A 21,512-nucleotide genomic window follows, 5' to 3' on the forward strand; every position below is an offset into this window, starting at 1 on the left:
AATTTGGTTACAATCCATGCAGAACTCTAGGACAAGTAGCGTTTTATAGGATTTACCTCTATTTCCCCTATTGGGCCCCGCCCCTACTGTCCCCGGGGGGGGTCAGAGCCAAAATTTATACAAGTTCTGTTCCCCTTCCCCCAAGGATGTTTGTGGCCAAATTTCGGGCCAGGTGAGCTAACAAAGCAATATACCAAATTTGGTTTTTTGGCTCGCCAAGGCAAGCAAATATAACAAGAGGCCCATGGGCCTTAGCGGTCACCTGAGTTCAGATACAGAATGAAACAAAGACATGCATATAAACACTATATATTTGCCCATCAGGCCCTTGAAGTCAGTCAGTGATTTTATAAATTAGAATTTTTAATCTATGAAGATTATTTGGTTCCATCAAATCTGTGGATTCAGAAGAAAGATTTTTGAAATGTTATCCATTTTGACACCTTTTGGCCCCACCCCTCTGGCCCCTGGGGGTCTGCCAGGACCAATATGGATATGATGTTAAAATGCTATCTCAGGCTAATAATTCTAACCCAGATTGACTAATTTCCTATGAAAACTAAGCAAATAATGTTCCTAAATGTGTTTTTCCTATATAAACTATAGTAAATTTGACGCCCTCCCCAGGGGAAAATCTGAGATCCCAGGGCCATGAATTTCACAAATTTTTGTAAAAGGCCTTAGGACCTTTCTATCTATCAAGAGTATCTGGTTCCATCAAATCTGTGAATTCAAAATGAAGATTTCTGAAATTACCATTTTGACCCCTTTCGGCTCTGGCCCCTGGTGGTCGGCCATGGCCAATATGGATATGATGTTAAAATGCTATTTCAGATTAATTATTCTAACCCAGTTTGACTAATTTCCTATGAAAACTAGGCAAATAATGTTCATAAATGTGTATTTCCAATATAAACTAAAGTAAACTTGACCCCTTCCCCAGGGGGAAACCTGAGACCCAAGGGTCATATAATTCACAATGTTCATAAAACACCTTAAGACCTGTCTATCTATGATGAGTATTTGATTCTACCATTTCCAGTATTTAAGAAGAAGATTTTTAAAGTTTTAGCCTATTTGCCCCTTTTGGCCCCGCCCCTCTGCCCCGAGGGGGTTGACCAGGACAAATATAGATATGATATTAAAATGTTATCTCAGGCTAATAATTCTAAACAAGTTTGACTCATTTCCTATGAAAATTGAGCAAAAAATGCTCATAAATGTGTTTTCCCTATATAAACTATAGTAAACTTGACCCCCTCCCCAGGGGGAAACATGAAACCCAAGGGTCATATAATTCACAATTTATATAAAACACCTTACATGTAAGACCTGTCCATCTATGATGAGTATTTGATTCTACCATTTCCAGTATTTAAGAAAAAGATTTTTAAAGTTTTAGCCTATTTGCCCCTTTTGGCCCCGCCCCCTGCCCCGAGGGGGTTGACCAGGACCAATATATATATAATATTAAAATGTCATCTCAGGCTAATAATTCTAAACAAGTTTGACTCATTTCCTATGAAAATTGAGCAAAAATGCTCATAAATGTGTTTTCCCTGGAGAAGAAGTCGAAAATGTAAATTGTTTACGGACATACGACGGATGACGGACGACGCACGACGACAGACAAAAGGCGATTAGAATAGGTCACTTGAGACTTCGTCTCAGAGTGACTTCGTCTCAGGTGACCTAAAAACTTGCAAGACTCGTTTTATAAAATCTCATATGAAATGAACACTTGTTTGTTTGTTTGATTAATTAACGTCCTATTAACAGCCATGGTCATGTAAGGACGGCCTCCCATGTATGCGGTGTGTTGCGTGTATGTTGTGCGAGGTGCGTGTTTTGGGAGACTGTGGTATATTCATGTTGTGTCTTCTTGTATATTGGAACTGTTGCCCTTCCTTTCGGAAGTATTAATGTTTTTAATATGTTATTAAGATAGGGGATGGGAGCCAAGTATATTTTGTAACATAAGCTATCAGTGTAGTGAATGTACCACCCACCTTCTATCCCCTGGCTCCCTAGGGGATGCCGGGGAAGGGAGATTGTATCAGGTGCCTTTGCACTTAGAGGTGATGGTTATTACCACATTGACACCCCTGCCCCCAGGTGATGGAGGGGGGGTATGGCACTTGAGTGACAGTGGTAAAGAGCCTATCAATGTTGTGGTCATTCACTACACTGACCAATCAAATCCTGTTGTAGTAAATGGAGTTCAGGACTCAGGGTCCATTTTAGACAACAGGATCACTCTATAGCAGCGAGGCGTGGCGATAAGGCGTTTATTCATAATGGCGTGCTAGCTGTAGCGTAAAAATTTTTTGGGTTAGATTCTCTAAAAATTAAACCAATAACTCCATAATGAGTGAAGTAGACTCAGATGACAGTTCATCCCAGGTTGACATTGATGATTCAAAAAGAGTACGCATTTGGGCGGCTCATAAAAAGCTATCAGTCTCAACTGTGAAAATTTTACTGGAATTAGGATATACACTTAAGTTTGGAGGCCCTTGCTAATTTACAAGAAAAAGACTTGCAGGATGTAGGTCTGCCTATTGGACAAGTACGTCTTATCATAAAATCAGTGGAACAGACTTTTCCAGCAAAAAATCCATGGATGGAAAAAACCTGTGCTGGAAAAGATGATGATTCGCCTGTACATGCAGACTCATACATACAAGAGGTTCTAGGAAATCTTCATGAAGTACAGTCTGGCAGTTCCAGGGACTTACCAGCAGCAGACTCAAGGTTACCAGGTAACAGGGCTTTTAATGCAGACATTTTCTCTTGGCAAGATCCCCAAATTTATTTTAAGGCTCTAAAACCAAGGTCTAATAATCACTTTCTTGATATATGTGAATTTGTTGGACATAATGGCACTCCAACTGATGTGATTGTCTCTGAGGGCGAGGGGGGAAACTAGTTTTTAACACAGGACCATCTCGTCCAAAATTAGAAAATATCAACCAAGCACAGTGGGCAATAGCTAATATGGCAATTTTAAATAAACTGTTAGAGGATAAAATCCTCATGCACACTGAGATGCTTGATTACTTATCGTATACAACCGTATACACAATTTGTTTTTAAGTCACGAGCAAGTGTCTGTTTTCCTTAGATCGGGAGTACAGAAAACTCCAGCATCAGTACTCTTTCCGTTGGGGAACAGATGTTTCACATCTGATGGTAGTGCATCTAAAGCAGAGACAGCCACGTCAGTCTGGTAACCAAGGTTTAAAATCGGGTGGTCAACACCATGATTTTGGTGCTTATCAGCGGGGGACACATAAAGGAGGTGGCAATCCTGTTAAGTATGTCACTCATGATATAGATGGTACAGAAATTTGTAAGAGATATAATGCTCAAGAAGGTTGTCCTTTAGTGAACTGTAAGTTTAGCCATGTGTGTGGTGTACCTGGGTGTGGGCAGAAGCACACAGCTTTGACCCATACTAAGGCAAAAAACTTGTAGTTCCGAAAACAGTCACAACAAAAGCCCTGTGCCTTCCTGCCTGGGAGATAGCTTATGTTACAAAATATACTTGGCTCCCATCCCCTAACTTAATAACATATTAAAAACATTAATACTTCCGATATTGACAGGGAGTACCTCCTTAAAGGTATTCGTGATGGCTTTGACATCATAGATCCTGATTCTGTTCCTTTACCAGTTGAAATGCATAATCATAAAACTGCTCATCCAAATGGTCCGCTATATGCTGAAACCCAGCAAATTCAAAATGAAATTGACAATGGAAATTACATTAAGACGGCTAAAAAGCCGTGTATTGTTAGTCCCATTGGCGTCATACCTAAATCTGATGGTGGTGTACGTCTTATTCATGATTGTAGCAGACCATTAGGACAAGCTGTAAATGATTATGTATCAGGTTTTGATAAACAGTCATTTCAAACTTTAGATAGTGCTAAGGCTCTGATGACACAAGAGTGTTTTATGGCAAAAATTGATTTAAAAGCAGCTTACCGATCAGTAAATATCAGTCAGCATAGTCAATCAGTGACAGGATTAAAATGGAAACTTGATGGCAGTATTCAATACTTGTATGATTCAAAAATTCCTTTTGGGTCCAGATTAGGACCAGGCATATTTAATCGCTTAACCCAGGCAGTTAGGCGTATGGCAGAGCGGCGTGGGTTTTCCATTGTGGCATATATAGATGATTTCTTTCTGTGTGAGAAGATGCATGAACGTTGTCAAGAGGCTATGAATTTTCTTGTGAATCTTTTGCGTAAGCTTGGATTTCAAATTAGCTGGTCAAAAATGGCTGGTCCTTCCCAAACGCTTACATTTTTGGGTGTGGAACTTGATTCAGTACATATGGAAATGCGTCTTCCCCAAGAGAAATTAGTTGCTTTAAGGGCAGAGTTGGACCAATTTGCAAGGCGAAAGCGTGTGTCTAAACGACAGTTACAATCATTGGCAGGCAAACTTAGTTGGGCAGCAACTGCGGTGATCGGCGGGCGAGTATTCCTCCGCAGAATCATTGATGCTTTTTGCACCCTTCGAAATGGCGATCACAAAATGTATATGCGAGGCGACATTTTATATGATGTTAATTGGTGGCGTGTAGGCTTGAGTGCCTTTAATGGTGTAGCTATGCTGTTAGATGACGATTCCCCTCCCGCCGTCATTTATACAGATGCGTGCAATGATGGTGACGGAGGTCACTGGGGGGATGACTGGTTTTATTGTAACTGGGATATTGACCTACCTCATGTCAGTTCTTTGCATATAAACCAAAAAGAAATTCTGTCTGTGTTAATTGGAGCACAGCGATGGGGACATCTTTGGTGTAATCAGCGTGTTTTTGCGTATTCTGATAACTCTGTTACAGTGGCGTGCGTAAATAAAGGTTCATCGCAAAACCCTTTTATCATGGAATGTATTCGTAAACTTTTCTGGTCATCTGTAAAATATAAATTTAGGCTCAGTTGTCGTCATATACCAGGAGAGTATAATGTTAGAGCTGACACAATTTCCCGTCTGACTGAGGGGAATAACCTTTTTGAGGCATGGGCATATAATGTCCCATATCTTGTTCATGCATCATGGTATGTTGGCCACCTCTCGTCAGCGGTCCTTTATTTCTTCTCCAGGTCGCTCTGCAGCAATGGAGCAGTGCCTGGACCGTCGTGTGCTAGAGTTTCGGGGTAACAGCTTGGCAGAATCTACAAAACGTACATATCGAACATACTTATCTGCATATTTGCGGTTCTGCGCTTCTCTTCAGATTCCTTGTGTCCCAATAAGTACAAAAAATTTGGCGCGATATGTTGCATATTTATCCAACACATGTGCCTTTTCTTCTCTTTGCAATTATTTGGCGATTGCTCATCTTGTTCACCTTGAAGCAGGCTATAATAACCCTGTAGATTCTTATTATCTCAAGAGTATACTGCGCGGGGCAAGGCGTGTCCTAGGTGATAGCACCAAACCAAAATTACCTATTACAGTACAGATGCTTTTTAGTATTTTTCATCAACTAGACCTCACTCAGCATTTTGACATTACATTTTGGGCTGTATGCTTGACAGCTTTTTTCTCTTTCTTTCGTAAGTCCAATTTACTTGTTGATTCAATCAATAGCTATGACTCCTCTAAGCATCTTAGTAGACATCACATTACTTTTTCTCCAGAGGGTGCAAGAGTGACTGTAACATGGTCAAAAACTATTCAATACCAAGAGAGAGTGTTGTGTATCCCGTTGCCACGCATACCTAATTCTCCGTTATGTCCAAGTCAAGCCCTACTCCTTGTCGCACGTCTCTGCCCATCCATCCATGCAGAAACACCAATGTTTACATATCATAGAGGTAAACATGTCAAAGCAATTACATACTCACGCTTTCTTACTCGCTTAAAGCATGTGCTTACCGCCGCAGGGTATGATTGTAACAAGTATGCTGGACACAGCTTCGTCGGGGTGGGGCAACGTTAGCTATGGAATATGGGATGCCACCTGCAGTCATCCAAGCACAAGGTGACTGGCGTAGTGACTGTTTTCGGCGTTATTTGCAGCCATCTGTGACATATCGTCAACAATTGGCTTCAGTTTTTTCTCAGAAATTGGCTAGTGTAACACATTATACATAGTTTTCCTGTTAATATATATATATACATATATATATGTATAATTGTGTAGGGATCTTGCCATTTATCAAGCCCTGTTACTTTTCCTGACTATTAACTTTGCAAGTGGAATTCCTATGTGAGAGTGACCTTATACCTATACCAGTCGTGTGACTTTACAGTACAGTGTTCAATGGATTAATGGTTACCTGTTGGATATGGCAGAGACATGGTTTATTATGGAATTTTCTGCCAGGGGTGCACATGATGGACAAAGAGCTCGAGTGCACATGATGGACGTTAGATTAAAAAACGATTTAAATGCCGTTTTGTCTATAATGCAGTCTTTGTGAATATAATGCTCTTCATACAAGTACTTACTTCCTACATCTACCAGGTTTGGGGGTATGGAGATTCAGAAGAATAATTTTAATGTATTATGTAATATCATTTATGATGTTATTGCGGTAATCATTACATAACATTAATAAACTGGATCTACTATCCCAAACCTGGTCTTTGTGTTGGTTTCAGACCCATGATTAATGGAAGTATTAATGTTTTTAATATGTTATTAAGATAGGGGATGGGAGCCAAGTATATTTTGTAACATAAGCTATCAGTGTAGTGAATGTACCACCCACCTTCTATCCCCTGGCTCCCTAGGGGATGCCGGGGAATGGAGATTGTATCAGGTGCCTTTGCACTTTGAGGTGATGGTTATTACCACATTGACACCCCTGCCCCCAGGTGATGGAGGGGGGTATGGCACTTGAGTGACAGTGGTAAAGAGCCTATCAATGTTGTGGTCATTCACTACACTGACCAATCAAATCCTGTTGTAGTAAATGGAGTTCAGGACTCCGGGTCCATCTTAGACAACAGGATCATTCTATAGCAGCGAGGCGTGGCGATAAGGCGTTTATTCATAATGGGGTGCTAGCTGTAGCGTAAAAAATTTTTGGCCCACCCTTGGCTACCCATTCCCAATGTTTTAATGTTAATTATTTCTTACTTAATTGTTATATATTCTTGTACCGGTACGTAGTTTATAGTCTCTAGATCCAGTTTTACATGCGGAGATTCAGAAGAATAATTTTAATGTATTATGTAATATCATTTATGATGTTATTGCGGTAATCATTACATAACATTAATAAACTGGATCTACTATCCCAAACCTGGTCTTTGTGTTGGTTTCAGACCCGTGATTAATTGTAGTGCTATATCACTCAAGTGATGCTGCCGAAGACACCAAGCAACACATTCAACCCGGTCAGATTATACTGACAACAGGCGAACCAGTCATCCCACTCCCTGTATGCTGAGCACTAAGCAGGAGCAGAAACTACCAATTTTATAGACTTTGGAGTGTCTTGGCCAGGGGACAGAACCCAAATCCTTCCTCACAGGGGCGAACGCTTAACTCATGGCCAAAAATGAGGTGGTGCCAAGGGAGGCATTAGGAAACCTGAAGTCAGTTAGGAAGAAGAGAAAAGATAAGATCCTAAATTTAGTCGCCTTTTACGATCATGCAATAGGGGCAGCAGGTACAGTTCTAACGCCCTACCTGCAGGGACCTGCTTATTTATATGTATACAGTGTTTTAGATAACACTGTTATTTTAATCACATATCTTAGCAAAATATCTTGTCGTGTAAGATCCTATATATATGTTAAACACAAAGTTCCCTATGTGATCTGTATACATATACATGTACTAATGTTATTTACCATATCCGAATCAATAAGCGCCCAGGGTGCTTAAAAATGAAAAAAAAAGATAATACTACGAATATCCTAGGCAATCTTTCTTCACTGTGGAACAAGTTTTTTTCAAAATAAAAGATATGGTATGTGTCTTCATATTGGTTTATGTATTAAGATCCTCTAGATTAGATAACCAAGCTTAAACAGGGTCTATGGATTTTCATACATGTTTTTACGAATGAGAATTCAGACTTACTGTCTCCAAAATCTGGATCAAGATCAGACAGTTGACCATGCATTGTTCTTGTCTGCAAATCATAATGTAGGCTTGAATTTGACGCTGCTGTTTCTGTTGAAATCTGTATATCTGAAGGTGAATCCGGTCCCTCAATTATTGGTGAATTCTGTAAACTTGAAATTGACACCCTTCTCATTGGTGGCACAGCAATTAATTTTTGTGGACGCTGAGTAGTTGAACTTGATGCCATCGCCACAGCATCTTCTTGTGGCTGCACAAAATCTTGTGGCTGCACAGCATCTTTTTGTGAATGCACAACTTCTTGTGGCTGCATAGCATCTTCTTGTGGCTGCACAACTTCTTGTGACTGCACAGCATCTTCTTGTGGCTGCACAGCATCTTCTTGTGGCTGTACATCATCTTCTTGTGACTGCACAACATCTTCTTGTGGCTGCACGGCTTCTTGTGTCGGCATAGCATTTTCTTGTGGCTGCACAACTTCTTGTGGCTGCACAACTTCTTGTGGCTGCACAGCATCTTCTTGTGGCTGCACAGCATCTTCTTGCGGCTGCACATCATCTTCTTGTGGCTGCACATCATCTTGTGGTTGCACAAATTCTTGTGGCTGCACAACTTCTTGTTGCTGCGCAACTTCTTGTGGCTGCACAGCATCTATTTGTGGTTGCACAACTTCTTGTGGATGCACAACTTCTTGTGGCTGCACATTTGAAATTGACATCAGTGAACTTGATCTTGACATTACTGAACTTGCTGCTGATGTAAAAATATTGGAGTTCTCCATTTTTGAGTGTTCTACACCCCTGCATATTGCTTGACCTATAAAATGAAATGGGAAATACAAATAAAGTCTAACAGAAATGGCATTGGGTGGTCCCACATTAATTTAACAGTTATCTCTCCTTGTGTGACAATTAAAGGACACAGTCATTTTTCTGTATTGCTTATTCTCAAATTGTGACAGCCAAATATAAGGTATGCTTCTTGGTTATTGATAATATATTAAAAAGGTTAATCATATTTGACCCAGGAGACTTTGCTACACAAGGTAACCCTTCAATGTGTAGCAGGTTTTAATTGTAAATAGTGATACGGTCGGTAGAGTGGCAGACCAGTAATTCTGAGGTCGCAGGTTTGAGTCTGGCAGACAGTATACTAATTTTGCCCTGTTACAAATGTTTGTAAGCAACAGGTCCAATAACAGGTGTTTGTGTCTCTGAGTTATTGAGTTGTTAAAATATTGTATCTGTTGTACTTACAGACATATGTACACAGTCGTTGTATATGATTGGTGCCTCCACAGAACTTTAGATAATACAATATAGGGATTATTCCAATAATGGCAATCATAAGGATGACAGGGTAAACTGTAAAAACAGACAAAGATTAAATCTTAAATAATCAAAAACTTAAAGGCTCAAATTTTACAATTTCTCTTTCAGTTCACCATTTTGTAAATTTCTAGAGTCGTGTAATCCCAAAATGTTCAGGACAAGTTTCTATATTTGTATATTTAATTGATACAGATACTATGATCTTGGGTGGAATCATTTCAGTCCAAATGAACAGAATTACAAATTTTATTCAAAATTTGTTATTATTTATAGTTATCTTCTTCTATCCTATTTATCTTTTATAAATTACTTACATTCTTGACCTTCTATAGCATCTTTTGTTTCTGTAAAAAAAAAAAAAAAAAAAAAAAGAAACCAATAAATATTACTGTGAATCATTAAAGATGCTCACCGAGCAAAAACGATACCCATCATTTGAACAATAATTGGTGTTTAATTGTGTATACACATGTATTATTAACACAAAAATTAATACAAGATAATTCATTTTAATCTAATGTATGCCACTCAGTACTTCATTCCATATAGAATATAGTAGCATGAATTTTTTCGAGATGCAATTGATTATTTTTTATATTTTTAACTTAAAGTTTTCAATGCTGGTAATGGTGTAAAGTAAGTAACATTTGTAACTGAAGAAAAATACTAAATCGTCTGCTCCTGTTTTTGATAATGAAAAATACCATTTGTCTGCTGTGGAGCATCTTTAATATACTTAAACACAATAAACTTGTAACACACAGAGACCGGTTTTTAAACAAATTTAAAGGGACAGTTCAGTCAGGCTTATTATGTTACTGTTGAAATTCCAAATGGTAAAGCAATACGCTGAAGAAGGTATAATTTATATGCGATACCAATACCCGAGCCAATGTCACGTACATTAAATAAATGAAATACAGAACCACTGAGGAGTTTGTGAAATGATTTTAGGCAAGACAATTACCTAATAATGTAAAAACACTACTGTAAGAGAGATTTGAGTACTTCTAGACAAAAGTTGCATTACTCCACGACCAAGGGCCAGGGTTCGGCATACAAAACATCAGACTGCAATGTGTAATGGCGGACAGCAAGCAAGTTCAAACATTTCACCATAATGGGCTTTTCTAGCATATCACATTAAAACCAACTTATCTAACTTCCATTAAAACTGGTTTGTTTCCGATGTATGTGGAAATGTCAATGTTCTCCTATACTGAATTGTCCCTTTAAGGTCATGCATTCTCGCTTACAAAGTATATTTTTTAACATGAGGTCAAGGTCAAAAGTATCAAAAGACACATTGGTCGTAGGATTTAATATATTTTCAACATTTAAGAGGTAATTAAAGTAACGTTTAAAGGGTTTAATTTTCTCCAATGTCTATTTTTTGCTATTTTCGCCGTAACATAGCTTGGCGAAATATAAACGAGCAAATATCAGTAGAGCTTAGTATGCATATATAATTTACTGCTATTTTATAATGGGTATACCTATATATGTAGTTGATCTATTCGTGGACAATCTGACACAAATAAGACTTGTTAATGTTATAATTACTATATTAACTAAGCATGCCAGTTGACCCGTGACCAATCTGAACATTGGTATAATTACCCATGTTGGGCAATGTCAGGCAAAGAGCACAATGAAAATAGCACACGTCATAAAGCTTTACTGGGGATTCAACAGAAACATATGTATGGAATGTCAGACTGAAATGTGCCCAAATGATTGTCGGAGAGCTGTCATGTGGTGACAACCTAACACTTTATAGGAGGTCAGTAAATTTTATTATGGTGCAATGTAGCGAATGTCGCCTCGCTTCAAAATTCAAACACATTCTCTTCAAGTAAATGTACCATTTCATTATCGTAAAATATATATTGTTTATTAATTTTTTGTGTAAAATTAACTTAAATCATTTTAATACTTCAAATTAAGTGATTTTTTTTTTTTTTTTTTTAATACAAGTTGCTTTCCCTACGCCAGTTTGAAAGTTGATAATGCGGTGAAAGTCAAACATAAATATTCAAGTGTTTTCTAGACTGTGATTATAAACAAATGTTGGGTTCGTACCTACAGAGCAATCCTCACTCTACAATTAAGGTAACGGCTAACTTTTAAATGATCAAGGAGATTGCGCTTTAAATATTGGATAGATGTTTGTGTCACTTTTGTGTGTGATGCTTTCAATATACAGCCACTCTGATGTCGTATTGAGGTAGGCCTACAGTGCACTAGGCATGTCAAAATTATTGTTGATTTACTGGTATGACTATCAGGCCTATTCAGTTTTTATGCTGCAGATTCGGTATACAGTATGTTTGCAGATTCCTGAAAGATATACAGAAATAAATATGTAGGCATAGGCCACTTCTGAATGATTTTAAAAGTGGCGATTGCTTGTATCGTTCGCAAACGTGATTTTAGATTCTTAAAAAAATAAGTAATAAACAAAGACCCAATAAAACCTTCTAATATACAGTCCTCGATGTGATAAATTTGTTATATAGTCAGTAACTGACCCCCTATAAATGTATAGAGGGTAAGTAAGAAGTATAGGAGGCTTGGGGTACGCCCTGGCCCCTTTAAATCTTACTGACCCTCTATGCCTTTATAGGGGGTCAGGAACTGACTGCATTATGAACTATGTCTATGATATGGCGAAAATATGAACTATTGTCCTGACTTTAGTAAGATATATATTATAAAATATATTCCCCATACCATGTATATATTAAACATAATAAATGTGTTTAATGATGAATATTTCAAGATAAAGAAAATATATGTTAGGTGTTTAACATTTTAAATTTGCTGCATATTTGGCTGGAATTAAGGGATAAAATGGCTTACAAAACTTCTTGCCATTTTCATCATCTTAACCTAAGTGCCAAACATGCTTAAATTAAAGACACATGTATTTTCTTTATATATACATCAATTCATGATACAGTGTTAACACCACTGCACAATATGAACAGCTGAGTTTGCCACCTGTTATACAGTGGGGTGTGTATAATCAGGCAAAAAAGATGTCTGTTTAGGGTTACATTGGCAAAAAAATAGGGTCGGTTGGTCAGGAAGATTTTTTTTAAGTGTCTTTCACTCTAAAATGATGGCCGGAACCAGAGTCCGAGATCGAAATCCCGACTTTTTATGATTTTTTTTTCGTGGAAAAGTGGATAAAAATAGGATCGGTGGTAAAAACTTAGGGTCGGTCAGGTAACCCTTAACATTTTTTTAGCCTTAGTAAACTTACTGTTATAGCAGAATGGCATCATCAAATCGTCGAAAAACTTTTCCCAGTGTCCATTGTTACACATCAGACCGTTGCCATAACTTTTGTAATCCCCACAATCAAGGTGACATGAAGCTCCAGAGGACACATGGCTGCTGTTAAATTCTACCCCTGTACAGTTCCAGTCTCCGTCTGGTAGCTCACAACCTACATATAAATATAATGTCAGAGGACACATGGCTGCTGTTAAATTCTACCCCTGTACAGTTCCAGTCTCCGTCTGGTAGCTCACAACCTATATATAAATATAATGTCAGAGGACACATGGCTGCTGTTAAATTCTACCCCTGTACAGTTCCAGGCTCCGTCTGGTAGCTCACAACCTATATATAAATATAACATCAGAGGACACATGGCTGCTGTTAAATTCTACCCCTGTACAGTTCCAGTCTCCGTCTGGTAGCTCACAACCTATATATAAATATAATGTCAGAGGACACATGGCTGCTGTTAAATTCTACCCCTGTACAGTTCCAGTCTCCTTCTGGTAGCTCACAACCTATATATAAATATAATGTCAGGGGACACATGGCTGCTGTTAAATTCTACCCCTGTACAGTTCCAGTCTCCTTCTGGTAGCTCACAACCTATATATAAATATAACATCAGAGGACACATGGCTGCTGTTAAATTCTACCCCTGTACAGTTCCAGGCTCCGTCTGGTAGCTCACAACCTATATATAAATATAACATCAGAGGACACATGGCTGCTGTTAAATTCTACCCCTGTACAGTTCCAGTCTCCGTCTGGTAGCTCACAACCTATATATAAATATAATGTCAGGGGACACATGGCTGCTGTTAAATTCTACCCCTGTACAGTTCCAGTCTCCGTCTGGTAGCTCACAACCTATATATAAATATAATGTCAGAGGACACATGGCTGCTGTTAAATTCTACCCCTGTACAGTTCCAGGCTCCGTCTGGTAGCTCACAACCTATATATAAATATAATGTCAGAGGACACATGGCTGCTGTTAAATTCTACCCCTGTACAGTTCCAGTCTCCGTCTGGTAGCTCACAACCTATATATAAATATAATGTCAGAGGACACATGGCTGCTGTTAAATTCTACCCCTGTACAGTTCCAGTCTCCTTCTGGTAGCTCACAACCTATATATAAATATATAATGTCAGGGGACACATGGCTGCTGTTAAATTCTACCCCTGTACAGTTCCAGTCTCCGTCTGGTAGCTCACAACCTATATATAAATATAATGTCAGGGGACACATGGCTGCTGTTAAATTCTACCCCTGTACAGTTCCAGTCTCCTTCTGGTAGCTCACAACCTATATATAAATATAATGTCAGGGGACACATGGCTGCTGTTAAATTCTACCCCTGTACAGTTCCAGTCTCCTTCTGGTAGCTCACAACCTATATATAAATATAATGTCAGGGGACACATGGCTGCTGTTAAATTCTACCCCTGTACAGTTCCAGTCTCCGTCTGGTAGCTCACAACCTATATATAAATATAATGTCAGAGGACACATGGCTGCTGTTAAATTCTACCCCTGTACAGTTCCAGTCTCCTTCTGGTAGCTCACAACCTATATATAAATATAATGTCAGGGGACACATGGCTGCTGTTAAATTCTACCCCTGTACAGTTCCAGTCTCCTTCTGGTAGCTCACAACCTATATATAAATATAATGTCAGGGGACACATGGCTGCTGTTAAATTCTACCCCTGTACAGTTCCAGTCTCATTCTGGTAGCTCACAACCTATATATAAATATAATGTCAGGGGACATATGGCTGCTGTTAAATTCTACCCTGTACATTCCAGTCTCGTCTGGTAGCTCACAACCTATATAAAATATAATGTCAGAGGACAATGGCTGCTGTTAAATTCTACCCCTGTACAGTTCCAGTCTCCGTCTGGTAGCTCACAACCTATATATAAATATAATGTCAGAGGACACATGGCTGCTGTTAAATTCTACCCCTGTACAGTTCCAGTCTCCGTCTGGTAGCTCACAACCTATATATAAATATGATGTCAAAGGACACATGGCTGCTGTTAAATTCTACCCCTGTACAGTTCCAGTCTCCGTCTGGTAGCTCACAACCTATATATAAATATAATGTCAGAGGACACATGGCTGCTGTTAAATTCTACCCCTGTACAGTTCCAGTCTCCGTCTGGTAGCTCACAACCTATATATAAATATAATGTCAGGGGACACATGGCTGCTGTTAAATTCTACCCCTGTACAGTTCCAGTCTCCGTCTGGTAGCTCACAACCTATATATAAATATAATGTCAGGGGACACATGGCTGCTGTTAAATTCTACCCCTGTACAGTTCCAGTCTCCGTCTGGTAGCTCACAACCTATATATAAATATAATGTCAGAGGACACATGGCTGCTGTTAAATTCTACCCCTGTACAGTTCCAGGCTCCGTCTGGTAGCTCACAACCTATATATAAATATAATGTCAGAGGACACATGGCTGCTGTTAAATTCTACCCCTGTACAGTTCCAGTCTCTGTCTGGTAGCTCACAACCTATATATAAATATAATGTCAGGGGACACATGGCTGCTGTTAAATTCTATCCCTGTACAGTTCCAGTCTCCTTCTGGTAGCTCACAACCTATATATAAATATGATGTCAAAGGACACATGGCTGCTGTTAAATTCTACCCCTGTACAGTTCCAGTCTCCTTCTGGTAGCTCACAACCTATATATAAATATAATGTCAGAGGACACATGGCTGCTGTTAAATTCTACCCCTGTACAGTTCCAGTCTCTGTCTGGTAGCTCACAACCTATATATAAATATAATGTCAGAGGACACATGGCTGCTGTTAAATTCTACCCCTGTACAGTTCCAGGCTCCGTCTGGTAGCTCACAACCTATATATAAATATAATGTCAGAGGACACATGGCTGCTGTTAAATTCTACCCCTGTACAGTTCCAGTCTCCGTCTGGTAGCTCACAACCTATATATAAATATAATGTCAGGGGACACATGGCTGCTGTTAAATTCTACCCCTGTACAGTTCCAGTCTCCGTCTGGTAGCTCACAACCTATATATAAATATAATGTCAGAGGACAGATAGGCTGCTTCAAAAATCTATGCTACGCTGCAAAAGGGTAGTGCAATGAACTATGGGTCTTCGCTGATGAAACTCCTACAATACTACACGAAAATAAACTAATTAACCACACATTCTAAAATATAAGAACTTTGATAACCTGATAATGCAACAATTTAACAAATGGAGAGATAATTTGTACATAACGGGTACATTTCCACGAAATTGTTACAAGTTTATTATACCTTGAGAGGGGTCAATGCACATTTTCCTTAGACTATCCAACTGACTCCAGCTGCCATCTTCTCCACACCAGGTACTGACATTATATACTTGGTAGAGATTGGAACCACATGTGGCTCTACATTCCTGGTGGATCACATACTGGTCAATTGTGTGGTCAAGGTCACTGTGTATTACGCAATCTTCTACAGCCACCCCAGAGATGCCAGGAGTACCACATACTGAAGATAAAGTTATTGCTCTCAATACAAATATACAGACCTCCAGATACAGGGTTCATTTTCAGCACACAATTCAATGAGGCTTGTCAAAAGGACTTTTACAACAATTGTTTTATGAAATGTCCTATGAAATGAAATTTTTTAAGTTTTTTACTTTTTATCGAAAAACTTGTGATCATAATCTTATATCATACCGGTAATTAAGCATGAAAATTTATCTAATGCATCAAATACCAAAAAATAAAATAAATTGTATATGAAATCAAAATCTTATAATCCTTAACATCTAAAGGAACTTGGAAGTACACGATACTTGAAGGAGCTTACTTTTTGTTATGCTGATACAGATGGGCTGGAGGTCCGTGGTATTCCAACCTATATGTGTGGAGTTGATTTTACCACAAGTAGTAGTTATTTTCTTCTTTTCCTGATAACCATGGGAACAAACTGATCGACAGATCTGGCAAACGAGAAACCTGCGAGGGGTCAAGTCCTGTTCTAGGTCCTCACTACAAACCCATTTTACGTTGGTATATGATGGTAGAACAGTACAGGCTAGAGAAAGATAAAAATATACATGACACTGATAAATCCAATGTGTATCACCTATTTTCAATATCTATTATAGGTAGATTTTATTAAGGTTTTTATAGAAGAGTAATTGACAAAAACAACAGATAATACTATTTTCATTAATGACTCTAGAAAATGGTATCATCAATCACCAAGGATTTAGTAAGAGACAATAACTCAAACTTAGCTGTTCAAATATCTGCTTGGACACTAGTCTACCACATTAACTTAGGGGCAGATATCAATTAATGAAATTTAGCTGTTTGTCTTATTCCCTAAAACTTGCTCATATTACTAAAGGAGTGAAATTTAGCTGTTGAAATATCTGTTTGGATGTTTGTTTTATTTGCTAAAACTTCCACATCCTATTAAGGGGAGATTATTCAGGAGTTCAACCATCTGCTTGGATGTTTGTCTCATTCCCTACCACTACCCCCTCAATATAAGGGGGAGATAATTCAAAAGTGAAACCTGCCTGTTCAAATATCTATTTGGATGTTTGTTTTATTCTCTAAACTACCACATCATATTAAGGGGAGATAATTTAAGAGTGAAATTTAGCTGTTAAATTATGTGTTTGGATGTTTGTTTTTTTATTACCTAAATCTAACACATCATCTTAAGGGGAGATAATTTTGTATTAGGTAATCAAGCACTGAAATTTTTACTCTTCAATTCTGTGTAAAATAAAAGAAAGAATATTTTCCTGTTTCCCAAGCCTGTAGTTACTCTTGCAGGCATTGCTTACCTAATGGACGGCCGTTGCAATTTCTATGGCACTGGTAGTGTTGCAAAACGCTATTCTCGATGATGTCAAATTTTCTATCACGACAATTTGGGTTGAGACAACGTTCGAGATAGTATGGATTTGTACTCTTACACCTGTAACAGTACTGTCTCACTTGTCTGTCAAGACTCGACGTATAACTGGCAAACCTGACAAATAGAAATTATATGTCCTACAGATATAACCATGTACATAAAGGCCTATTTAAAGCAGGATGAATGTAACTGAAGAAAAATACTACATAGTCTGTTCCTGTTTTTGATAGAGAAAAAATACCTTTTGTCAGCGGTGGATCATCTTTAAGCATATCTCCCTCTCTCAGGGTGCCATCTCTTGTAAATATTGAGAAGATGTTTAGATGGAAAACTTGCTGCAGACTGGACCAGACATAGGACATTGAACCATGGCAAGTTATAATCACAGTATTGTCATAGAAGGTAAGTTAAACATACTTCAACATGGCTCATTGATTGACTAGTATACCACAGTCCAGTGAATGTTCACAATTTTCTTCCATACACCTTGGACAATTTCTGATATTTATTAATAGTGCACTTACAAATCACATGTCCCTGTAGACTCAGACTCTCTGTTATGGAAGGAATTTGTACTTCTGGTATAATGTATCTGTAAAAACAATATAACCATGAAATTAACTTCCTCAGACATTCAACGTAAATAAGTGTTACGTCTTGGACAAAACATGAAATTTTATAAATCTGTGGTGCTTCATTTAAAGATAAATAGAATGTTAAATGGGTCTTTCAAGTAGAGTGGGATATCTCCAAGTAGAGAGGGATATCTCAGTGAAGAGAGGGATATCTCTAAGAAGAGAGGTAAGAGATGGATATCTTCAAGTGGAGAGGAATATCTCCAAGAGGAGAGGGATATCTCCAAGTAAAGAGGGATATCTCCAAGAAGAGAGGGACATCTCCATGTAGAGAGGGATATTTCCAAGTAGATAGGGATATCTCCATGTAGAGAGGGACATCTCCATGTAGAGAGGGATATTTCCAAGTAGATAGGGATATTTCCAAGTAGATAGGGATATCTTCAAGTAGATAGGGATATCTCCATGTAGAGAGGAACATATCCAAGTAAAGAGGGGTATCTCCATGTAGAGAGGGATATCTCCAAGTAGAGAGGGATATCTTCAAGTAGAGAGGGATATCTCCATGTAGACAGGGGTATCTCCATGTAGAGAGGGATATCTTCAAGTAGAGAGGAATATCTCCATGTAGAGAGGAATATCTTCAGGTAGAGAGGGATATCTCCATGTAGAGAGGAATATCTCCAAGTAGAGAGGGATATCTCCAAGTAGATAGGGATATCTCCATGTAGAGAGGGATATCTCCATGTAGATAGGGATATCTCCATGTAGAGAGGGATATCTCCAAGTAGAGAGGGATATCTCCATGTAGAGAGGGGTATCTCCATGTAGAGAGGGATATCTCCAAGTAGAGAGGGATATCTCCAAGTAGATAGGGATATCTCCATGTAGAGAGGGATATCTCCAAGTAGATAGGGATATCTCCATGTAGAGAGGGATATCTCCAAGTAGATAGGGATATCTCCATGTAGAGAGGGGTATCTCCAAGTAGATAGGGATATCTCCATGTAGAGAGGGATATCTCCAAGTAGATAGGGATATCTCCATGTAGAGAGGGGTATCTCCATGTAGAGAGGGATATCTCCAAGTAGAGAGGGATATCTCCATGTAGAGAGGAATATCTCCAAGTAGAGAGGGATATCTTCAAGTAGATAGGGATATCTCCATGTAGAGAGGAACATATCCAAGTAAAGAGGGGTATCTCCATGTAGAGAGGGATATCTCCAAGTAGAGAGGGATATCTTCAAGTAGAGAGGGATATCTCCATGTAGACAGGGGTATCTCCATGTAGAGAGGGATATCTTCAAGTAGAGAGGAATATCTCCATGTAGAGAGGAATATCTTCAGGTAGAGAGGGATATCTCCATGTAGAGAGGAATATCTCCAAGTAGAGAGGGATATCTCCAAGTAGATAGGGATATCTCCATGTAGAGAGGGATATCTCCATGTAGATAGGGATATCTCCATGTAGAGAGGGATATCTCCAAGTAGAGAGGGATATCTCCATGTAGAGAGGGGTATCTCCATGTAGAGAGGGATATCTCCAAGTAGAGAGGGATATCTCCATGTAGAGAGGAATATCTCCAAGTAGAGAGGGATATCTCCAAGTAGATAGGGATATCTCCATGTAGAGAGGGATATCTCCAAGTAGATAGGGATATCTCCATGTAGAGAGGGGTATCTCCATGTAGAGAGGGATATCTCCAAGTAGAGAGGGATATCTCCATGTAGAGAGGAATATCTCCAAGTAGAGAGGGATATCTCCAAGAAGAGAGGGATATCTCCAAGTAAAGAGGGATATATCCAAGTAAAGAGGGATATTTCCAAGTAGAGAGGGATATATCCAAGTGAGAGGGGTATCTCCAAGTAGAGAGGGATATCTCAAAGTAGATAGGGATATCTCCACGTAGAGAGGGATATCTCCAAGTAGATAGGGATATCTCCACGTAGATAGGGATATCTCCAAGTAGATAGGGATATCTCCATGTAGAGAGGGATATCTCCAAGTACAGAGGGATATCTCCAAGTAGAAAGGGATATCTCCAAGTAGATAGAGATATCTCCATGTAGAGAGGGATATCTTCAAGTAGAGAGGGATATCTCCAAGTAGAGAAGGATATCTTCAAGTAGAGAGGGGTATCTCCTAGTAGAGAGGGATATCTCCAAGTAGAGAAGGATATCTCCACTCAAGTGAAAGACTTTGGCTAATCAGGACGAGGCTTGTCGAATGCTGAATGACCAAAGTGTTCATGATGTTTGAAATATCTACTTAATAATCCATACTTATTCAAAAAGAAAAAGATGGAATTCCAGTTTTCAAAAAAAATTTCACTGTGACAATCAAGACAGAACAGGAATAATGTGTCAAAATTGATGAAGCCATTGATAACGGGAACTTTGCTAGCCAAGGATATTCAGTACGATACTCTCCCTGATACATGTATCGTACTGAATACCCATAGCTAGCCAAGTTGTGACAATGGATGACATGCTTATAAGCAGGTAGGGCGTTAGAATTGTACCTGCTGCCCCTATTGCATGATCGTAAAAGGCGACTAAATTTAGGATCTTATCTTTTCTCTTCTTCCTAAATAACTTTATCTTTCCTAAAGCCTCCCTTGGCACCGCCTCACTTTTGGCCTTGAGTTGAGCGTTCGCCCCTGTGAGGAAGGCTCTGGGTTCTGTCCCCTGGCCGAGACACACCAAAGTCTATAAAAGTGGTAGTTTCTGCTCCTGCTTAGCGTTCAGCATACAGGGAGTGGGACGACTGGTTCGCCCGTTGTCAGTATAATGTGACTGGGTGGGGTGTGTTGCTTGGTGTCTTCGGCGGCATGCTTCAGTGATATAGCACTATAAAAAGGGCAACAGTTCCACTATACAAGAAGACACAACATGAATATACCGCAGTCTCCCAAAACACGCACCTCGTACAACATACACGCAACACACCGCATACATGGGAGGCCGTCCTTACATGACCATAGCTGTTAATAGGACGTTAATTAATCAAACAAACAAACAAACAAAAACTAGTATTGATACTCTCCCTGACACATGAGAGTATCATACTGAATACCCATAGCTAGCCAAGTTGTGACAATGGATGAAATGCTTATTCTTCTAGAATTGATACTCTCCCTGACACATGAGAGTATCATACTGAATACCCATTGCTAGCCAAGTTATGACAATGGATGAAATGCTTATACTACTAGTATTGATACTCTCCCTGACACATGAGAGTATCATACTGAATACCCATTGCTAGCCAAGTTGTGACAATGGATGAAATGCTTATACTACTAGTATTGATACTCT

The 21,512-nt window shown here is 39.0% G+C and overlaps 1 protein-coding gene across 2 annotated transcripts in view; it reads right to left on the reverse strand.

Moving 5' to 3' along the window:
• LOC138327301 (uncharacterized) overlaps positions 1-21,512 on the reverse strand; it is a 44,446-nt gene that overhangs the window by 10,972 nt on the left and 11,962 nt on the right. For both annotated transcript variants that reach the window (XM_069273280.1, XM_069273279.1), the window contains exons 3-10: positions 18,144-18,211; positions 17,546-17,733; positions 16,552-16,779; positions 16,006-16,224; positions 12,665-12,850; positions 9,711-9,740; positions 9,322-9,429; positions 8,063-8,881 (exon numbers count right to left, since the gene is read on the reverse strand). In XM_069273280.1, coding sequence (XP_069129381.1) covers positions 8,063-8,881; positions 9,322-9,429; positions 9,711-9,740; positions 12,665-12,850; positions 16,006-16,224; positions 16,552-16,779; positions 17,546-17,733; positions 18,144-18,211 — 1,846 coding nt within the window. The remainder of the gene's footprint in view (positions 1-8,062; positions 8,882-9,321; positions 9,430-9,710; positions 9,741-12,664; positions 12,851-16,005; positions 16,225-16,551; positions 16,780-17,545; positions 17,734-18,143; positions 18,212-21,512) is intronic.

The sequence above is a fragment of the Argopecten irradians genome, chromosome 7 (genome assembly GCF_041381155.1).
Source record: "Argopecten irradians isolate NY chromosome 7, Ai_NY, whole genome shotgun sequence".
Classification (NCBI taxonomy): domain Eukaryota; kingdom Metazoa; phylum Mollusca; class Bivalvia; order Pectinida; family Pectinidae; genus Argopecten; species Argopecten irradians.